The 21,472-nt window shown below is 35.4% G+C and overlaps 3 protein-coding genes across 8 annotated transcripts; 1 reads left to right on the top strand and 2 right to left on the bottom strand.

The window, feature by feature from the left end:
• The first annotated feature begins 524 nt into the window (after positions 1-524).
• On the top strand, positions 525-8,331 carry LOC111402378 (protein RRNAD1). Of its 5 annotated transcripts, XR_002704235.1 has the most exons (13): positions 527-783; positions 892-987; positions 1,784-1,867; positions 2,252-2,326; positions 2,795-2,902; positions 3,593-3,732; positions 4,509-4,766; positions 5,105-5,276; positions 5,691-5,774; positions 5,992-6,190; positions 6,460-6,653; positions 7,425-7,665; positions 8,007-8,331. XR_002704235.1 is itself a non-coding variant. In XM_023030623.1 (12 exons), the coding sequence occupies exons 1-12, from the start codon at positions 652-654 to the stop codon at positions 7,605-7,607; spliced, it is 1,698 nt and encodes a 565-aa protein (XP_022886391.1). In that variant the 5' UTR covers positions 528-651; the 3' UTR covers positions 7,608-7,920. The 5 variants fall into 5 exon arrangements, 3 of the variants coding, with proteins under 3 accessions (XP_022886391.1, XP_022886390.1, XP_022886392.1); XR_002704236.1 differs by lacking the exon at positions 8,007-8,331 and having other exon boundaries at positions 525-783; positions 6,545-6,653; positions 7,425-7,680; XM_023030623.1 differs by lacking the exon at positions 8,007-8,331 and having other exon boundaries at positions 528-783; positions 2,795-2,875; positions 7,425-7,920.
• Positions 8,210-9,307, bottom strand: LOC111402379 (photosystem II 10 kDa polypeptide, chloroplastic). Its single transcript, XM_023030625.1, has 5 exons — positions 9,030-9,307; positions 8,840-8,898; positions 8,690-8,745; positions 8,539-8,591; positions 8,210-8,400 (listed from the first exon to the last, which is right to left on the bottom strand). Exons 1-5 carry the CDS (start codon positions 9,181-9,183, stop codon positions 8,306-8,308), a joined length of 417 nt encoding a protein of 138 aa, XP_022886393.1. The 5' UTR covers positions 9,184-9,307; the 3' UTR covers positions 8,210-8,305.
• A 7,774-nt stretch (positions 9,308-17,081) lies between these two features.
• LOC111402377 (renalase) lies at positions 17,082-21,189 on the bottom strand. 2 transcript variants are annotated; one of them, XM_023030620.1, is made up of 10 exons: positions 21,172-21,189; positions 20,698-20,813; positions 20,450-20,549; positions 20,198-20,384; positions 19,594-19,666; positions 19,313-19,492; positions 19,054-19,151; positions 18,849-18,937; positions 18,563-18,736; positions 17,082-17,550 (listed from the first exon to the last, which is right to left on the bottom strand). In XM_023030620.1, exons 2-10 carry the CDS (start codon positions 20,738-20,740, stop codon positions 17,376-17,378), a joined length of 1,119 nt encoding a protein of 372 aa, XP_022886388.1. In that variant the 5' UTR covers positions 20,741-20,813; positions 21,172-21,189; the 3' UTR covers positions 17,082-17,375. The 2 variants fall into 2 exon arrangements, with proteins under 2 accessions (XP_022886388.1, XP_022886389.1); XM_023030621.1 differs by having other exon boundaries at positions 20,450-20,543; positions 21,172-21,188.
• Between the last annotated feature and the right edge of the window lie 283 nt (positions 21,190-21,472).

Here is a 21,472-nt window from a genome sequence, read left to right as displayed (position 1 = left end):
CTTATTAATATTTTTAGTTAAACTAAATATAAGCATTATTTTAAATACAAATAGAAAAATTCGAAGAATGAAAAGAGAAAGAAGTTATAAATTTACCGAGAGCCAAAACTCCTAGATAGTAACCATGACTCTTTTTGTTCCACCCGCTTTATCCAATTTTAAATTGGAGGCATGAATAGAGTTCATTGTTCCAATGGTCATTGAATTTAGGTTCATGTCTTTAATTACTTATTGAAGTTTAAAATGTTGAATTTTGATCACTGAATTTTGAAAAATACTGTACATTACTCACTGTAAACTCGATATTTTTTTAAAATTTAGCAGTTATGCTAGTGAGTAACATATGGTATATCAAAACTCGATATTTTAAATTTCAGTAAGTAATCTAAGACATGAACCTAAGTTTAGTGAGCAATCGAAAATATTGACCAAAGTTTATTGACAAAAATTGAATATTTTAAACTTTAGTGACCAATTAAAGATATGGATTTAATTTCAGTGACGTTGGAACAATTAACTCGCGTCAGTAAGAAAACGGGTCGAGAGGCGAGCCGCCGGGTTCACCTAGTAGACGATACTAGGAACGGCTGGAACGCCCACTCCAAATCGCCGGGAAGAGGCCTCCGGTAGCGGCGGGAAAGGCGTCACAGTATGGATAGCGGCGGCGAGTTTAAATACTCTTGCAAGACAGCGAGTGAAACACTTGAATGGATTCGTGCAATCGTAAACTTCCTCAAGCCTTATCGATTCTTCTTAGATGCTCACGTCGTCAATTTCTTCAAGGTAATCCGGCTTATTCAATTATTCAACTCTCTCAATTTTATATTACATTATTAAGACTTATAGTGCCTGTATGTATAATAATGCTTGAAAAATTGTTGATTCTGACAGGAGAGGCTATGGGTAGCTGTTGATAGAGAGTGGATGGATTGTCTGCGAAAAGAGCCTGTAGATGATCTTCTACGGATTCCTTCTGGTGTAATCCAGGTACTTTCATTTTACTGATTGTTAATTTTGACGTTCTTATTCTGTCATTTGGGGCTGCCGGCTGCGTGTTAACTGAAGTATAGTCTTTTGCGCTGCAATAAATTGGAGGCTTTCTTTGAGAACTTGGGTTAAGGAATAGTTTCTAACTAATTGACAAGAAAGTAATTGATCGCACAGGATAATCATAAATTAGAATATTGTTTTCACATAAAGTGCTAATTTTAGTAAGTCCCAAAAGGTTGATTTTTTGAAAAAAAAGTGATCAGCATGTCCATTACTAAAAGAAGTATCATGTTGCTATACTGAAGTTTAAATATGTCCAAATAGCAAATCGGCAATGCATTGGGCAGACCAATTTACCTATTTTTGTTTTAGTGAGTTAACTTAATATCAGCAACACGTGGATTCTAGTGTGAGATTCTAACGTAGTGGTCTGTGCTGCAGTAATTATAACTGTAATCTTATGAAGGTGTAACTAAAAATCAAGAGAAGCAGAAGGCAACAAAGCGCTATCAAATTTATACTTCCAGTTTGTCCGCGTTTTCATTTTCTCTCAACTATATTTAGAATCAAACACAGGATAATGTTTTATTACTTAAATAAAGGTGCCACGCAAAGGAATCCCTAAGAAAATGAGAACACCAGGACTCATATTTTTTTATTATTAAGGAAAACAAAAGGAAATAGCAGAAGAAACACAATCTATGCAAATGCACTAATGATTTTAGGCTTGCCTATGCGGTTGTCTTCCTTCAATCATAGTCTGTTAAAACTTTTTTATTGTTCATGATGCCAGGATCATTGGCCTGCTTCACTTAAAGAATTTGTCCTCACGTTGAGGTCCCTTTCTCTTCCTCGTGAGCAAGCAGATCTGCAGAAGGTAAACATTTGTCAGTTCTATTATTGGTATTCTCTGTAGTATATTTTAATAAATCGTTCCTGGTTAAATTGTTGGCAACTGCTATCTATTGATTTCTGTTGAACAGGTAGGTGCCCAAATACTCATAAGTCATAATCCTTATATATTCCTTGTTGGCTTTCTTCCTTTAGCCTCATATACTTGCATTAGTTGAACAGGGCATCTACAAGTTCTAAATCTCTTATTATTTAAGTGAGTTTCCGGGGAAGGAATCAAGAGATTTAACTGGATTACTATATTTTTTGGAGTCTTTCCCTATATCTCTAATACAGCTTCTGTAGCTAGTTTATAGAGAGCATCAGGTCCCTTCTCCACAGCTTAAATTAATACTTTTGCTCATTGCAGGTTTTCCCGGGTCTTCAAGTGGCATCGCTGAATAATGTTCTTTCTCAAGGCATGAATCATAAGAAAAAGCACGAAGTAGGTCATGGTCTTTACTGCCTTTCATCTTTTTCCGCCCCCCTTCTCTATTTTTTTCCCTATCTTCTCCTTCTCCTGAGTTTCATATCTGAATCTTATTTGTGAGATGGATATTTTTCATTAACTTTCTTTAGTACATGTTAATTGAAATGAATATCATATAGCCTTTATTTTCTTCATTTCTCTGGATGATGATGTGAGATGAGCTTATAATTAGTTTTTGTTTATATGTTAGTTAAATCTAACAAAAGTTTCTAGGCACTCATGCAAATCGGTGATAGGATGTGGAATCTTTTCTTTTTCCTTTATCATGTTTAAGTCATTTTTCAATCCATGTGGAATCTTTAGAACTGAATTAATTTTTATCTGTATGAACTACGTGCTTACTTTACTTCTGCAAATGTGATTACGGGCTTCAATGTGGCATTTGGAGCCTACTCACAGGATATGTAATGTTCCTGCAAACAGATTGAAGCCCTTTCTGCTGTTATCAGCTCTATTGCTAGTAGAGTTGGAGCCAACACGATAGTGGATGTTGGATCTGGTCAGGTGCGATACCTCGTGATTTTTTTGCTGGTGATGATCCTTCATGTGCTGCAATCGTTCCAGTGTTTTTTCTCATAGGAATTAGTAAATATACTCACAATCATTTCGTTTAGTGATTATCTGATTTATCTTTCGTTTGGCAAAATTTATAAATCATTTACGAATGTTATGAATTTCATTTTCACCAACACATTCCAATGGACCCATAAATACTATCTACCACTCATTTTTCTCTATTTATAAATCGAAATGCTTATGAATTCTTCCCAAACGGAGGCTTAGCAAAAATTATAAGGATTATAAGTGCACTTGAATAGCAAGCTAATGTACTTAGAAAATGGAGGTCCCACAGCCGTCTTTGGAAGTTAAATCAATTGAACTGAATCACCTGAATTGCCAGACAGAGTCCTGACCCAATTAAGAGCATTTACTGCACTATGTAGTAACAAAGTGCTTTAGTTCGCCTTAAAGTGTGCATGTTGTTTCTTAGACAATGTAATACTTTCTGGATCCATTTACTTAAAATAGTAAGAGATGTGTGTTTGTGTTCTCTTGGACTGGGAAACACAAAGCTGCGGGGAACTCATGTTTATTGAGGAAAGAAGCCACATTTTATTCTCCATACCACTTTTTTAGCTCTCTTTTCATTGGTCGTCAACGGGACCACCTTGCTCAGGTACTTACCACCTTGGTGGCTCTATCACATTTGCTTTTCTACAGGGGTACCTCGCTCAAGTTCTTTCATTTGAATACCAGCTTTCTGTGATAGCAATAGATGCCTCTTCTCATCATGGAAGGATTACTGATGCACGTGCTGAACGAATTAAGAAACATTATATGGCCAAGCTTCGTAGATCTCAGTACGGTTACGAGTTCTCTAAAGTAATTATTGTTGGTCTTGAATTATTGATGCATTCTCACTTATGCATACAAAACACATCCAGGCTCTTCTGTACTTTTTCATAAACAGGAACCTCTCACTTGGTCTTTCCACTTGTCAAAATATGATGTTTGCTTCCAAGCATCACAAGAAACTAAAATATTTTAGTTTCATAATTGGTTCCTCTCTCTCAACCTTTAAGTCTACTTAAATAATTATTACTTAATATATACATTCTTTAGAAGTGGGAGCACCTCAGAGATCTTACTTTGGTCTCTCGATTGGTATCTCCACTAGTTGAATTGCTATTTACCTTTAACCATCTTTATAGGCTATCCACATGTCTTACTGGTAATGAGTTTTCTAGTTATTAAGCTATTTTCGCTTCTCTTTTCACATATAGTATTACTTAAAATTAATTTGCAAAATGTCGCCTTTTAATTTTATGACCTTGTAAATAATATTTTATGACTTGAAAATGTGTATTATAACGTTTTTGTGATTCTTATTGGACACTGCTGACAATTTTTATCCTCTCATGATTATTGTGCTGGCTCTATAATTTGATGAGCTAATATAAAGCTGCTTTTTATAGTTCGTGAATGTAATTTTTCAAGGGTAGTTGCATTTGGTGCTGGTCTCTGGCTTGAAATGATTTCATGTATCATGTTGTTGCTTTCTCAAAATTTTCGTATCCTGGATGAGGGAATCCCTTTTGCAGTTTCCACTCATAGCTTACACAAATTCTTTCATCAGATTAGAAAGTAGAGGTTTGAGCACGCCTAAGACAGTCACATGCCGAGTGTTGTCCTCTGACACGTTGAAAGCCTTGGGCAGTTCCTTATTACAAAAAGATGATGAGAAGCCTAATAATAATGGAGTGAATATTGATGAAAAGCCTCTTGAAGGATCCGTTGGAAATGAACTTACCTCTTCCTTGTATGCAAATGGCAAGCCCTTGTTAGTTCTCGCTGGACTCCATGCCTGTGGAGATCTTTCGGTGACAATGCTGAGGTGAGAACCATGTTATATTGATGTTTTGTTGCATTACCAGAATCTTCATTATCTGTGTTAGCAGAATGGCTGTCCAATTTCCTAATACGTATTACTGAAGAAGTATCAAGATTTAAAGCTCCTTTTAATTATCTATCATTTATTAATGAACCCCTTTTATGCATTAAAACTTCTCTAAACCTGTAAATCAAGCCATGAAATTGCTGGTAATGATATATTCGTACTTATGCCATGAAAAGGATCGTAATGACATCATTTGCATTTAACTTTCTTTGGAATTTGGAAGTATGTGCTAAATTATATATTAAAGTGACAAACTAGTAATTTGTTATATGTAGGACATTTATAGAATGCACTGATGTTAGAGCAGTGGTTAGCATCGGTTGTTGTTACAATTTGCTATCAGAGGGCATCGTAGAAGCTGATACTCAATGCGGTTTCCCAATGAGTAAAGGAGTTAAATCTGCTGGTCTATTGCTTAAGAAAAATGCCCGAGATCTTGCTTGTCAGGTTCATTTGCATTCTTCTTGATTGAATTTTATCCAGCTCATATATGCTCAACTTTTGGGGGAAGATGAAGTTTCAAGTTCTCTAGCGTGCAACGTGCATTAGTTAAACTGTGTTTTACCATTTTATTACAAGACCGGGAATTCAGAACAAGTTGTATTTTGTTAGGTGCATTTAGCATTATTTGTATCCATTACCGTTTGCCTGATGTCTTGTTACCCAATGCTAAACTCTGATATTATGCTTATGGTTGATGTTGGAACTGTTCAGTACTATGCTGGGTTTGGCTTAATATCTTGGGTATTGGCATTTATTTCTCTTTTATTTTGTCTTTTGTTAGCTTATTTTACTTCATTGTTATAAGTTCTTTGTATTGACCTTTCACAAACTATGCCAGTAACCTTTTTAATTAATTAGAGTGCAGAGAGATGGAGAGGTTTGGGAGAAGCTGCTTGCCTTCATAATTTTGAGCTTCATGCTTTTCGTGCTGCCTTTCAGATGGTAAATGCCACAACATAACATAATCTTTTTCTCTCAGCATTAATATATTTGCATGTTGTTGAGAGCAGTTTTTGGTAGGTTAACCTTGGTTTGCTTCAATTAATTCTTTATATAAATTCTGCTAGTTCATAATTTCTCTTCCCTTCTTATAGTCTCTCTCTCTCCCTCTCTCAAAAAAAAGGGTTCCACCTAATCAATATGTTAAATCTGTCTGTAGGTTCTTTTTCAACATTATCCAGAAATAATAATAAAAAGCCCTTCAATAGGGCGTCAAGGAAAGGCTTTACGTCGCCGACATCACCGTAGGACCCTAGTGTCTGGTGCAGATATTGCTGAATCCTTGTCTCAGAAGAATTGTGAGAACGAAACAAGTTGGCCTGCCATTTCTTGTACAGAAAGTGCAGACGCAGAAGAAGGTATTTCCATGCATTGTAAATAATATTACTAATTATAGATCTGTTCAAAATACCGTCTGAAACGACCCAAAGAAGCAAAAGAGAGAAAAGGAAGACAAATATATACCCACCTCTTCTAAAATTGTTCTGCAAGAATTACACTTGTCTTGGAGGATAACATAAAGACCACCTCAAATGATAATAAAAATAATACTTAAAATAATTGGTTGATATGATAGCAAGATAATTCTAATTCCACCTGTAAATTTGTCTGGGTTTTATTTTTGCAGGTTCAACCTGTAATGATGCTGCCTCAATTTATGAGGATTCTTCTCATTGTATTTCTAGAAATTGTGACACCAATCTTACTGACAGATATTCAATGTTCGTGAACTTCTGCCGTTCTGGACTACATCGGCTTGGTCTCCATAATTCACAGGATATCAATTTTTCTGGGTTATGGAAGCAAGCTGAACCATTTGCTGTAAGTTCCTCATCAAATTTTATATTTCTTTCTCGTATTTTACGGTTTAACTATCTGTCTTAACTTCATTTTTCCTGTGGATCTTCTTTTCCGTATATTATTTTGCTTTGCCACATTTTCTTTCTCAAAATAGTCAGAACTGGTTAATAGTGTTGTCAAGCGATTTTATATCTCAGCCATTTGTTGGTTGATGGCTGATCAATTGGTTGCTCATCTGTGAGTCAGGAATTGAAGTATTGGCATCACTGGATAAGTAACAGTTATGTCCATGCATGCTAGGGGCCAAATTCCATATTTCCCAGTGAATGTTTGTCTCTCAGATGGACAAGAACTTAAGTTCCGCGTGTAGTTTTAAAATACAATGAATTTGCAAAGCGTTTGATACTATTACTTTTTGATGTCTGGTATAATTTTAATCACACCAATTTGGGATAATTTTCTAATTACAAAATAATAGGGTCAGATCATAACCATTGAGGGTTGCAGAACGCCTCACGTAATGTCCAACTAGTAACAACCAATTGGCTCTTGGTTGTGTGTTTTAGATATGTTTAAATATGTATCTATATGTGTGAGCACATGTGCGGTGCATGAGATACTCGGGTATCTTGGGGCTTGGCTTGACTTGGACTATTTGGGTCACAACGTATTGATGTCTGGTAATTGTTCAAATTGCCTAAATTTTGTATTCAAAATAGTTAACGTCAATGATTCCTTTTTTATAAAATATTTGCAATATCATTGCTAGGACTGATATATAATTTGCTGCAGGAACTGATTGGGCCTTATTGGACACTTCGGGCTGCTCTAGGACCCGTTTTGGAAACTCTTCTTCTTCTTGATAGATTGCTGTTTCTTCAGGAGTCCAGCAATATGGTGGAGGCAGTTATATTACCCATTTTTGATCCAGTATTATCTCCAAGAAATGTGGCTTTAATAGCGAAGAAACTGTGAAAAAAATGTCCACATTCCTGTACGTTGCAAGTGGTGTAGATTTCACATTTTCACCGAGGTAATTAATTTAGTATCTTTAAATTTTATCTTGATATGCTAGATTTTTTATGTAATTAAACTTGATGCTTGGGAAACTTGCATATTGATCATCCTCCAATTCAAAATCTTTTAAGAATCCCCAAAGCTCGTTACCGTTGATATGAATACGTTAACCTCATTAGGAGGGCGCATTCAAGACTGCTGCTTATTGTGTATGTGATTTCTTGAACAATCTTTATATTGTTAAGACAAGTTAAACTCATCTCATTTATTATTGCATGTATAGAGTATAATCAGACCGCTCTGAATTTGACACAAGTATTTGCTCTTTTCATCTAAATAATTGACTGGCCTTTTTAGATTGTAATTTGTGATATTGTGAGGAAGCTGTGAGAGGCTTTGGCCCTGCCTAGCTAAGGATGGAGAATAGATAGCAAAATCATAGATTGTTGCTTGAATGAAGGAGCAGTAAGAACTCCGCTGTGAAGGTGAAGGCTTGGGAATGGGTCGAGACCAATGGTTTTAATGTTTCTGGACTGTACGGTACATCACAATTTAATATAGGCAATATAAAACACATCCATGACAAAATAACACAGATAATTACGTACATATATTGTTTGAGAATTCAAGAAATATATTGATTACATGACAATAGTTTACTGAGACAGAGCACTTGTGCTGTAAACAAGAAGAGCACCTCCAGCAAGAATACCAACTAGGGTCACTGCCCAGATGGCTAAACCTGTAGTGCCTGCATATACAATTGTCATATTGTTAACTACTCGATAATGATTATCGTAATCTTGTACGATATTTCAATTATTTTTTCCTGAATTTTTATTATTTAGTTATTATGTTATAGTTAGAGAAGCTGAATAAGCATACTTACCCCCAACATAAACATCACCACTTGGGGACCATTCATCTGTGTTGAATATGGGACTGCATTTGAATTGCGTCAATTATATTATTCACTTGAAATTATTCAACTGAATTACTTCTACATAATAATTTTTATTTGAATGATAATAACTACTCACCTGTATCCATCCACATTAGCACCATACTTGTCAACATATTGGTAAACACCCTTTCCCTAAATAAGATAAAAAACATTGAACCATACAGTGTATTTACAAGTTTATTGATATGAAAATTCGACTTTAAATTATGAATATACATAGACATACCTTACCCTTCCTGCCTGAGGCATCCAGACCATCCCTCAAGTCCATGCCTCCATTAATTCCTATACGATGAGGACAATATTAATAAATGGTAGATGAGCATGATTCATGTAGTCGACTTGTAAGACTTTCCGTGTTTGTCTTGTCAAGTTACGTCTCTATTTCTTAAGATACGAATAAGAAAAACACTAACCATAAGGCTTGTCAGTCTTGATTTTCTTGCCACCGCTGGCCTCGATTCTCAAAGAGGAGGTTCTGGCAAGGGACGGGAGGCCACGCACGGCAGTTCTCTCGACGGAAAAAGGTGAGGGTTTGAGGTTCAGGGAACTCATGACAGTGGTTGCCATCTGCTACTTCTCTTTGCCTTCCAATTTCAGTGTGTGGTTTATTTCACAGGAAGGCAATGTTCATGATAATACTGTGATATAGTAAAATTTGTTTTGCAAGTTGACACTTGGCGTTGGTCTAGTGGATGAGTTATGGATATGATATTACAACATTATCAAATTGCAGCCTCTCTTTTAAGGTTTAACAGTTTGTGTTGAACGCTTGTTTATCATATCTTCTTGTAGGACACGTGTAGAATGACTAGTGGTTGTAAGAGAAAGTAGTACCTCTTCACCAATAAAAAAACAAAACATTTTGAATTATGTTATTATAGTTTCAAGAAAATGGTCTATAAATAGATTAATAATTCCCCGAAAATAGTTGGCTGATTATTTCTGACCACTGAAACCTAATCGACTTCAATTAGGGGGTGTGATGTGAGTTGCGCTATATTTTGGTTGTTCGATAACTCAGACTAATGTTTTGATCGCCATGGGCCAGTTACAATGTACGACAGCCTGGCATGACTCTTGCTGGGATATTGGAGAGTCAAATAAATACTTTAATGCACTTTGGAAAAATATATATATCATGGGTGTCCGAGTCAGCTCATACGCACCTCGACTAATTTCACGGGACCCTGAAGTTTACAGTCGGGTACTCACTTCGGTAGTCCTAAGGAGACTCGAACTAATTTCACACTTATCATTTAAGAACTCTTGTATGTACTAAAAGCTTCATAGTGGTAGTGCTCAAAATAATGCAGCGTTGGCAATCAATGTAGTGTTTCCAACATTGCATTTGGCACTTGTACAAAATGAATCACCATGTATAAGTAACAAAATTCATTGATGTATAAGTAACAAAATTCATTGATGAATGAAATTTTAATTTCATATTTTATTTAGCGTCACCTAGATTGAGGTTGCAATTCCAGTAAGACTAAATAGCATTACTCTTTAGAAAATTAATATGAATAACATTTATTTACGAAGTAAAAAAATATGGTAGAAAATTGTTAATCTCATTAATGTTGCATGCCGTGTAACCACCTTTTTTTTTATTTTATTTTTTTAAAGAAAAGTCACATAGCATTTCTTTTTCTAAAAAAATACTCTAATAATATTTATATCGACCTAGCTTAAATTGTCATTATTTCATTACTAGCCCCTTCTAGAAGTTATTTGTAGGAATTGGTTCAAATTATTAACCAAAAATTGAAAAATGAAAAGGTGTGTAAAAGTAAAAAATGAAAAGGTGTAACTATGTGTCAATTTCGACCAAATATTTGGACAAAAGATGTGACTATTTGTCAACTGCGACCAAATATTCGGACTTGATCCGATGGTCAAATTACAAAAGTAAATAGACCAACGTATTCTACTCGTTGAGTAGATCGTCGTGGTATATTTGGAATCTTGAAACCAGTTTCGGATGAATGAGAAATTGCGGACCAAAGTTAGAAGAAATGAAGTGTTGCAACTTTTCGAAAGGATGCAGATTTTGGTCAAGTGTTGCAACTTTTTTGAAATGATGCATGTTTTGGTCCACACTATTTCATTTGCACCCTTTCTACATTTATAAATAGAATCCTACGAACATGGTTTTGGGTACACCCACACTATTTCATTTGCACCCTTTCTACATCTATAAATAGAACCTTATGGACATTATTTTAGGTACACCAATTGCATTGAGCATTCATTCTTCTCTTACAATTCTCTCCTTTCTAATTCCATAGCATTTCATACATTTCCTTCGTAGAGGGAAAATTCTGTCAAAAGTTCGTCGGTTTCTTATGGTTTGAAGTGCTGCTACCACAAGTTGTGAATCCATTGTATCTTGGGAAACAAGTGTCATTCACCGTGAGCACTGTAGTGGGGTAATTTGTCTTAAAGAAAGAGATAACGTCTCGCATTGGATTATTCTCTATTTCTACTCCTTCTTAATCCTTGTTTTGCGTAATCTTTATACCGAAACTCTGTCCAAATTTTTATTCATATAAATTGTGTTTTTAATCACGCTCTTGCGGGTTAAAACTAGTCAAACAAATATATCAAAAATCAACTCTTACATAGCCATTTTTATAAGTCTTCTCCAACAATCTTAAGACAAATTTTGTGTCTTTGTTGTTGGTTGTGGACAAACATTACTTTGTTTGAATAGTACTTTGTGTACTGTTCGTCCACCGATATTATCATCATTTTGTTGAACTTCTGTTTGTGTAACAAAAATAACTACCATCGGGACTTGTCAAGTTAAAATGGTTCCAATAATGTAATACCACCCGTGGTCATACCGTTGCATAATACTACTATCCCACATGGGGAAAAGTAGGAAAAATTTGCAGGAGTAGACTTCAAGAGGTGGCAACAAAAGATATTGTTTTATCTCACCACTCTTAATTTGGCTAAATTTTTAAAGGAAACTGCACCGGCTGTACAAGAAGGGGAAAATAATCGTGAATTGATTATTGCTTTAGATGCATGGAAACACTCAAACTTCCTACAGAAGAACTATATCCTAAACGCATTGGACAGTGCACTATATGGGGTGCACAATTCAAAGGATCAGCCAAGGAACTATGAAATTCTTTGGAGACAAAGTACAAGACCGAGGATGCCTGAACAAAGAAGTTAATTGTTGGCAAATTTTTGGACTACAAGATGGTGGATTCCAAAACCATAATTAGCCAAGTGCAAGAGATTCAAGTCTTGTTACAGACATCCACGCCGAGAAAATGGAATTGAGTGAATCGTTCCAAGTGGCTGCCATTATTAAGAAACTTCCTCCTATGTGGAGAGATTTCAAAAATTACCTCAAACACAAACGCAAGGAAATGAATTTGGAAGAATTGATTGTGCGCTTGAGAATTGAAGAGGACAATCGAAAAATCGAACGAATGTCGATTGATCAGAATGGTGCAAATTTTTTTGAAATGGAACCAAAGGCAAGAAACGAAATGCTCCTAATTATGCACCACGAAGAGACAATTTCAAGAATGCTAAGAAGTTCAATGGGAATTGTTACAACTGTGGCAAGGCTGGATATCGTTCAAGTGAATGTCGAAAGCCAAAGAAAAATGCTCAAGCCCACATGGTTGCAAATAACACTCTATCCGATGAACTGCAAAAAATGAGTTTATCTGCAATAGTGTCCGAATGCAACATGATTGGAATGCTAGAGAATGGTGGATTGACACCGGCGTTACTCGTCATGTGTGTGTGGACAAGGGGATGTTCTCCAACTATCAAGAATTAAATGGGGAACAACTATACATGGGAAATTTTGCAAGTTCCAAAGTTGAAAGACAAGACAAAGTCACTTTGAAGATGACATTCGGGAAAGAACTCGTCCTTAACAATGTCCTATATTGCCGAATATAAGAAAGAATTTAGTGTCCGAGTCTCTACTTAGCAAGAATGGTTTTAAACTTGTATTTGTATCCGATAAATTTGGGTTGTCTAAGAATGAGATGTATGTAAGAAGAGGATACATGTGTGATGGAATGTTCAAGTTCAATGTTCTTACAATTATACCGAAGCAAATCGTTATGAATAAAACTATAAATTCCATTTACTTGTTTGAGCCTTCATGCTTGTGGCATAGTCGATTAGGACATGTGAATTACAAAACGTTGCGCAAACTAATGAGGCAAAGTTTAATTTCAGCGCGTAAAATCAATCATAATCATAAATGTGAAATATGCGTTGAAGCAAAATTAGCTAAAACACTGTTCCATTCAATACAATGGAACACAACCCCTCTTGAATTGATCCATAACGATATATGCGATCTAAAATTTGTACAAACTCGAGGTGGTAAGAAATACTTTGTGACATTTATTGATAATTGTACAAAATTTTGATGGCTTTATTTTGAGAAGTAAAGACCAAGCCTTAGATGCATTCAAAACCTGTAAGGCTGAAGTTGAAACACAACTTGAAAAACGAATAAAAAATATTCGTAGTGATAGAAGAGATGAATATAGGGCACCGTTTGAAAACTTTTGTTCTGAACATGGAATTGTTCATCAAACAACGACATCTTACTCTCCTCAATCAAATGGTGTGCAGAACGCAAAAATTGAACACTTAAAGAAATGATGAATGTCATGTTAATAAGTTCAGGTTTACACAAAACATGTGGAGGAGGCTGTTTTAATGGCAAATAGTCTTCTTAATAAAATACATATTAAGAAAATGGAAGAGACACTATATGAACTATGGAAAGGACATCCTCCATCCTACCAATACTTGAAAGTGTGGGAGTGTTTGGCTAAGGTTGAGGTGCCTAAGCCTAAACAAGTGAAAATCAGTCCTAAAACGATAGATTGCATATTTATTGGATACGACAATAATAGTAGTGCATATCGATTTCTTGTACACAAATTCGAAATACAAGATGTACACGAAGGGACCATAATTGAATCAAGGAATGCGACATTCTTTAAAGATATTTTTCCTTACAAAGATAAGAAAAATACGAGTTCTAACAAGAGAACACATAAAGCTACCAATGGAATTTCAAATGAGGAAGAACCAAGGCGTAGTAAAAGGGCTAGAACTTCCAAGACGTTTGGCCCAGATTTTCTAACCTATATGGTGGAGGATGATCCAAAGACTTTCGATGAAGCAATGTCTACACCGAAAGCACTGCATTGAAAAGAAGCTATCAACAGTGAGATAAATTTTATAATGCAAAATCATACATGGGAGTTGGTTGATTTACCTCTCGGTAACAAGCCTTTAGAATGCAAATCGATATTCAAAAAAAAATTGAAAACTGACAGATCCACTGATAAATATAAGGCTAGATTGATTGCTAAAGGATATAGGCAAAAAAAAAGGACTTGATTTCTTTGATACTTACTCACTCGTGACTAGAATCACGTCGATAAGGTTGTTAATTGCAATTGCGGCAATACACAATTTTGATATTCATCAAATGAATGTAAAAATAGCATTCTTAAACGGTGAGTTAGAAGAGGAGATTTATATAGAGCAACCTAAGGGGTTCGTTTCTCCTAACCAAAAACACAACGTGTGTAAACTTGTTAAGTCCTTGTATGGATTAAAACAGGCTCCTAAACAATGACACCAAAAGTTTGACAAAACAATGTTGTCAAATGGATTCAAAATCAACGAACGTGACAAATGTATATATATTAAACATACACCGTATGCCTGTGTAATTATATGTCTATATGTGGACGATATGTTAATAATGGGCAATAGTCACGAAATGTTGTTTAACACCAAAAAGATGCTAACAAAGTATTTCGATATGAAAGATATGGGCGTGACAGATGTAATCTTAGAGATTAAAATCTCTAGAACGCAGGATGAAATTGTACTTTCACAATCTCACTACATAAAAAAAGTACTTTAAAAGTTTGACGTGTTTGAGGAAAGTTCTGCGAGAACTCCTCTTGATCCGAGTATGCATTTAGTCAAGAATATGGGAGAAAACATATCACAACTAAGGTATTCGCAAATAATTGACAGTCTTATGTATATTACAAACTTCGCTCGACCAGATATTGCTTTTGCGATGAATAAACTTAGTAGATTTACAAGTAATTCAAACCGTGATCATTGGAAAGCTTTAACGAGAGTTCTAAGGTACTTGAAGCATACTTTAACCTATGGATTACGTTTCACATAATATCCTGCGGTACTAGAAGGATATTGTGATACGAATTGGATATTCGATATGAAAAATTCCAGGTTCACTAGTGGTTATGTATTCACTATTGGTGGAGCTGCTGTATCATGGAAATCAACAAAGCAAACGTGCATAGCTCGATCAACGATGGAATATGAGTTTATTGCTTTGGACAAAGCTAGAGAAGAAGCAGAATGACTTCGAAATTTCTTAGAAGATGTTCCATGTTAGCCCAAGCTAGTACTTGTGATAAGTATACATTGTGATAGTCAATCAACAATTGGAAGGGCTCGAAGCAGTATGTATAATGGTAAGTCTTGACATATTCGTTGTAGATACAACACCATTAAGAAACTGATCTCAAATGGCGTTATCTCCATAGATTATGTGAAATCAAAGGAGATTATTGCGGATCCACTTACGAAAAATTTGTCTAGAAATCAAGTGCGTTGCCTATCGAGAGGAATGAGATAAAGCCTACTACGTAAGAGTTTTTGCAATGATAACCCTACCTTGTTGACTGGAGATCCCAAGATCTTGGTTCAAAGGGACAACTAAGTTGTGAAAATTCCATAAAGCACTTAGGAAATTAGAATTCCTAAATCATTCCTATGATACTAAAGTGCTTTCTGCAGAGTGAATATATACTGAGATTATTTTTTAATGATTCCTACATCTTGATTTAGTTAAGTGGAGTAGGGCAGAATACTCTTAATAGGAGGTCACCTATGTAAGTGTGAAGTGGGGCCGCTTCAATAAGAATTGTTTAAGATTTGAAATCTCTAAACACTTATGAAACCAAGAAGGGTTCCGGGCCAAAATGAATCAAGTCATGAGAACTAAATACAGAATAGGGAAGATATTTGTGTGAGTACTGTTGTCTGGACTGACACCAAAGGCTGAGCGGTTCAAGGCCTATTGTTCACCAATTAGCCGAGTAAGTCCGATAGTATTTTACTAAGGGAGATTCAAGGCTAGAAGCCACCATCCCTAATGCAGTATTTTTTCGCACCCTTCTACATTGCATCATATCATCGCATTTGCATATGCGTACCCGAATTTCCATTCATGTGGGGGGATTGTAGGAATTTGTTCAAATTATTAACCAAAAATTGAAAAATGAAAAGGTGTGTAAAAGTGGAAAATGAAAAGGTGTGACTACGTGTCAACTTTAACCAAATATTTAGACTTGATCCGATGGTCAAATTATAAAAGTAAATAGACCAACTTATTCTACTCGTCGAGTAGATCGTCGTGGTATATTTGAAATCTCGAAATCAATTTCGAATGAATGAGAAATTGCGGACCAAAGTTGAAAGAAATAAAATGTTGCAACTTTTCGAAAGGATGCAGGTTTTGACCAAGTGTTGCAACTTTTTTTAAAGGATGCACGTTTTGACCCACACTACTTCATTTGCACCCTTTCTACATCTATAAATAGAACACTTTGAACATGATTTTAGGTACACAAATTATATTGAGCATTCATTCTTCTCTTGCAATTCTCTCCTTTCTAATTCCATAGCATTTCATACATTTCCTTTGTATAGGGGAAATTCTGTCAAAAGTTAGTCGATTTCTTATGGTTTGAAGTGCTGCTACCACAAGTTGTTAATCCATTGTATTTTGAGAGACAAGTACCATTTACCGTGAGCACCGTAGCGAAACAATTTGTCTTAAGGAAAGAGATAACGTCTCGCCTTAGATTATTCTCTATTTCTACTTATTCTTAATCCTTGTTTTGCGTAATCTTTATACTGAAACTCTGTCCAAATTTTCATTCATATAAATTGTGTTTTGATCACGCTCTTGCAGGTTAAAACTAGTTAAACAAATATATCAAAAACCAACCCTTACATAATCCTTTTTATAAGTCATCTCCAACACTATTTTTATAGAATTTTAAACAAAACTTTGATCATTAAATATAAGACATAGTTTCATAATAGTCGCGATAAGACTGCCTTCCTTCAATTCATGCACGTGATATTTACTACAATAGCCCTCCATAAAAGCCCTACACCCACCATGGCATACAGCATAATACAAAGGGCATTTCTGGTTATATACTTTTTTAAAGCACTAAATTATTGTGGCTGTACGATATCGTGTATACTTTATAATGGTCAAATTTTTGCTTAAAAATCGCTCCTGACAGAGGATTAATTCTAACAATTACGTTACCTTTTCATTATTTCGTAGGGACACCCAAAAATCATCTACTTATTCGTCACTTATTTTTATCGCATTATAATTCAACAACTTATAATTTTATTTCTGAGACCAAATACTATAGCTATTGCATAAATGAATATAGCTCTGTGGCCATAAGAAGAGGACGGTGAGAATAAAATCCCTATCGTTTTTATACTCATCTATATCATCAAGATAACATTAATAACCAAGAACACTTACTATCATTCTTCCCATTCCAGCATAAGGCGACTTTGAAATAATCTTCATTGCAGCAAAACCAATCTTCTGATCAATCAGGATGATGATAATGACCACAAAATGCATATTGATAATGTGTATTTGTTTTGCATCACAAGGAACTAAGCATTTCAGTGAACTGTGAAGATGCAGCAATGCCACTACATATTGCACCCTCCACATTGGGACTAACACAAAAATTTCCACAAATCGCTAGCCTCTTCTTCGAGTCCCAAACGCATTTCTCCTCCCTCGTAATAATGCTGGAAGCTGGAAAAGCACTCCCCCTGGATATTATATGTATTTACATGAGAAAGACATTTTCAAAATACATATTATGAGAGATCTCAGAATGAGAATACTTTTAGGACTCAAATCATGTTCATCTCAAATTCTCAAGAGACACGAGTAGCTCATTTATGCCAATATCATTTCACGTTTTAGCTTTGCACGAGTTATCAAACAAAAAAGTTCAGCACCTAAACGTAGTCACCACCTCTTTGCTTTGTAATTTCTAGTGCTGAGGAGCAGAAACAGAGTTCATCAATAAGTACTTGCTGAAAGAGGCCACTAATCTAAAAATGGAATTCAGTTTCTTCACTAACACGAGACAAACTTTCAGATAATAGTGAGCTCCATATGGTGTACATGGCTCATACACCTATAATTTTTAACGTTCTCTATACACGTTTTTAGCTATTGTTGAATACAACGTTAACTGGAAAAATGAAATCATTGTATCCTAGACGTGTATTGCCAGGAAAAAGTCAAATCGGATTTTACAGGATTTATTAGAAGCACGATTGCAGTTACAGGCATGCAGCTTTGAATAACTTAACAGGACAACAGAAGCAAAAGAAAAGAACACCATGAAACAAAAATTCGTAAGAAATATACCAAAAAGTTTAGCTCCAAACATGAGAAAGAAACACGTGCCAGTCATATTAATTTGCTTGTTCAAACTCATAGTGTCAATTCCAACTTTGATTATTTGGTAGCTAAGGTCGGTACCGCTTAGTACCTCCATTCGTCATTCGTACATTCATCAGAAAATAGGTCCTTGCGGTATAATTCATAAGCTCATCTAGATATGACACTGATCTGAATATCCAGGACGCAACACATTCTTGATAATCTAGAAGTTTATAAACTAGAAAAAGAGTTGGGTTTATCCTTCCCTCTTTTTTTCTTTTTTTAGCATATATTTCCTTTGGAAGGAAAAACATTCCTTGTTTCAGATAGTCAAACATGCAAAAACCAAAAATAGCCATAAATAACCAGAGAATATTCAATACCAACCATCTATGGGCTTTCTTGAAAAATGGCTGTGAAATATCAAGCCCAGTGCCTTGGAATTCCTGAAACAGTTCCTCTGCTACTTTTGTTAATACTGCACTAGAAGGCTTCTGAAGTCCTGTTTGGGCAATAATACGCTCTGCATATTCTGGTGTAGAATACAGCACCCAGCATTCGCTACACAAGAATGAAGAAAGGAGAAGCATGCTATGAACGTGTTTTAAATGGATAAGCAATCTCCAGTTTTCAAAATCTAGTAGAATGCTGCTATTGCTAAATGAACACATACGTAGTGGTAGAGCGTCCTGGCTTGCTGCTGTCACAATAAGCCCAGCTTAGAACTTCAGAGTTCTTGAACGAAAAGCCCTTTACTGGTATCTGAAATGAAACGATTTTTCAATCAGGAAACATCAAAGGTAAACACTATTAACTGATTTGGGAAGTCTGGTAAAAAGATCTCACTCATAATAAATGGTGTACAAATACACACTTACTGATGACAAAGGCTGTTCAAATGCCAACATAAGAGCGAAGCACGAAATAACTGGAATTTCTTTCAACTTAAAGGCCACATCTGAAACCACATTCAGATCTGAATGGAGAAAGTCACACAACGTAAGTAGGAATAATTGCAGTCAGTAATAGCAATAAAATTGAGAGTATCAACATAGTTCCCTAACTGACAAAAAGAGGAAATGAAAACACAACCAGACTCAAAGACGCTAGACGAGGTAATGAAGAAAGACTATATACCAATAGGTGGTGGTCGTCCTGTGACATTAGTAAACCTGGAGGAAAATACATTTTTGTCTGACGCAACCACTCCCTTAAATTTACCAAGTTCTTGTCCATCTAAACTCATCAAGGACCATGAATCATCATTATCAAGCCACTCCAACCTCCCAATACCCAACCCAAACCTGCTTTCCACACCTGAAAGAGAAGTATATCAGGCAACCGTCAAATGTTTAGAATGAACGATTGGCATTGATAAATACCACTCAAAAACTGAACTATCAACACTGGTTGCATACCAGACTCATGGCACAATGCTCTGCAGATAGAATTCATCCCAGGTACACCGACATATTTCTTGATTACTCCTTTCTAAATTTCAATTAAACTTCAGGAGTCAGTCAGCTTGATATATTATAATTCTTTGATATATAGAGTGACGACCACACATGATTCGGCCAGGGGTCAATTACAACAATAATAACCGATAGGCAGATGCTCAAATATAACAAACTAGTACGCCTATCAAGCAAACAGATACAATAAATTTATTAGGTTCTATAACTTTTGAAATGATATAATCATTTATATCATGCATCAATGTTCTAGTTTTTACTTTTTAGCAAGTCAAAAGGTAAAATAATTAGAACTAGCAGTTGAATGACTAGGATATCGTATACTCATCAGCATTTGAAGCTGTTGTGTTCTATTTTGGTGCATTTAATAGCTTCAAGAAAGAAGAAAAGGGATTGCACCAGTGGAGAAACTTCAAAACAAAGAGCCTTCTAGGCAAATAATAATAAAGTGAATAGCTATATATCATTATCCATTTGAGTAAATTAAACATATAAAAAAACATAAACGCTGGTAGTTGATTTTTTAGAGTGAAGATTATTGATTAACCTCTTCAATTTTGAGGAACTTTTTGGCGCCACAATCAAATGAACCGAACTTTGCTTTCCACTCAGCCACAAGTCCTCTTGATTCCCAATCATTGACCAGGCTCTGCACCTCAGAACTGCTAGCATTCAACGAGAAATATGGCGCGCCATGGTCGAATAATAGCTCCCTCCCATCTTCGGCAATTTCTCTAAAAAATCCTTTCAGAAAGAAAATTCTTCAAAATGTAATTACCAATGGTGACTATGAAAATACCTGCGCTGAGACATCCGCCCCCCAGGTCCTCTAGCGGACTCAAATATGGTGACTGAAATTCCGTTTTTTGCCAGAATCGATGCACACACAGTTCCTGAAACTGGAAATTTTAAGATACCACTAGCTCAGACGTGATAAATTAATAAATATTCATTTAAATTTTAACCGTTTGATTATTTTATTATAAATATGCTGATCGTTCATATTTTAAGCAAAGAGAAGAAACTCGAGCAGGGATGACCGCTTACTCCCGCTGCCTATGACGGCGACTTTGGAAGCGACGTTTGACATGTCCGCGTCGGCGGCGAGTATGATTGATTCCTCGTTCACTTCATAGCAATTTACAAGATCAACCACAAGGAATATGGATAGGGTCCATAAGGACGTCGTATTCGAGGATTGGGATAACTAAACCCGGTTTAGTACACGTTAGAGCCTGTTTGGGAGGGATTTTGAAAATTATTTTTTTGACCATTAAAGGAAAAGTGGGGTTCATCTGTGAGAAAAGAAGTCAAATATGAAATAACAGTCAAAAATTAATTTTTTGGAAAAAAAATCACTCACAAATAGGCTCTTAATATAAAAATGAGAATGAAAAATATAGTCGTTATGAACTCCGCACAAGAAATATAAATTCAAATTTGATGGTTTGATTTGATGAATAACGATCATATTTTTCATTTTAATGAAAAAAATGGGAAACAAACGGGGTCTAATTACTCTTCCCACCCAGAGATTTGGATAATTAGAGTTAATTGTTTAATGGTCACTTTGGTTCATGTCTTCAATTAATTACTGAAATTTAAAATGTCAAGTTTTGACCATTAAATTTAGGTCCATGTCTTCGATTACTCACTGAAATTTAAAATATCGAATTTTGACCACTGAACTTTAAAATATGACATACGTTATTCACTAACATAATTGTTGAATTTTGAAAAATATCGAATTTACAATAATGTACAGCATTTTTTAAAATTCAGTGAGTAATGTACAACATTTTTTAAAGTTTAGTGATCAAAA

Source organism: Olea europaea, chromosome 10 (assembly GCF_002742605.1).
Source record: "Olea europaea var. sylvestris chromosome 10, O_europaea_v1, whole genome shotgun sequence".
NCBI classification, from domain to species: Eukaryota; Viridiplantae; Streptophyta; class Magnoliopsida; order Lamiales; family Oleaceae; genus Olea; species Olea europaea.
Note: the sequence above shows the minus strand (reverse complement) of the source record. Positions and strands in the feature narration are given on the sequence as shown.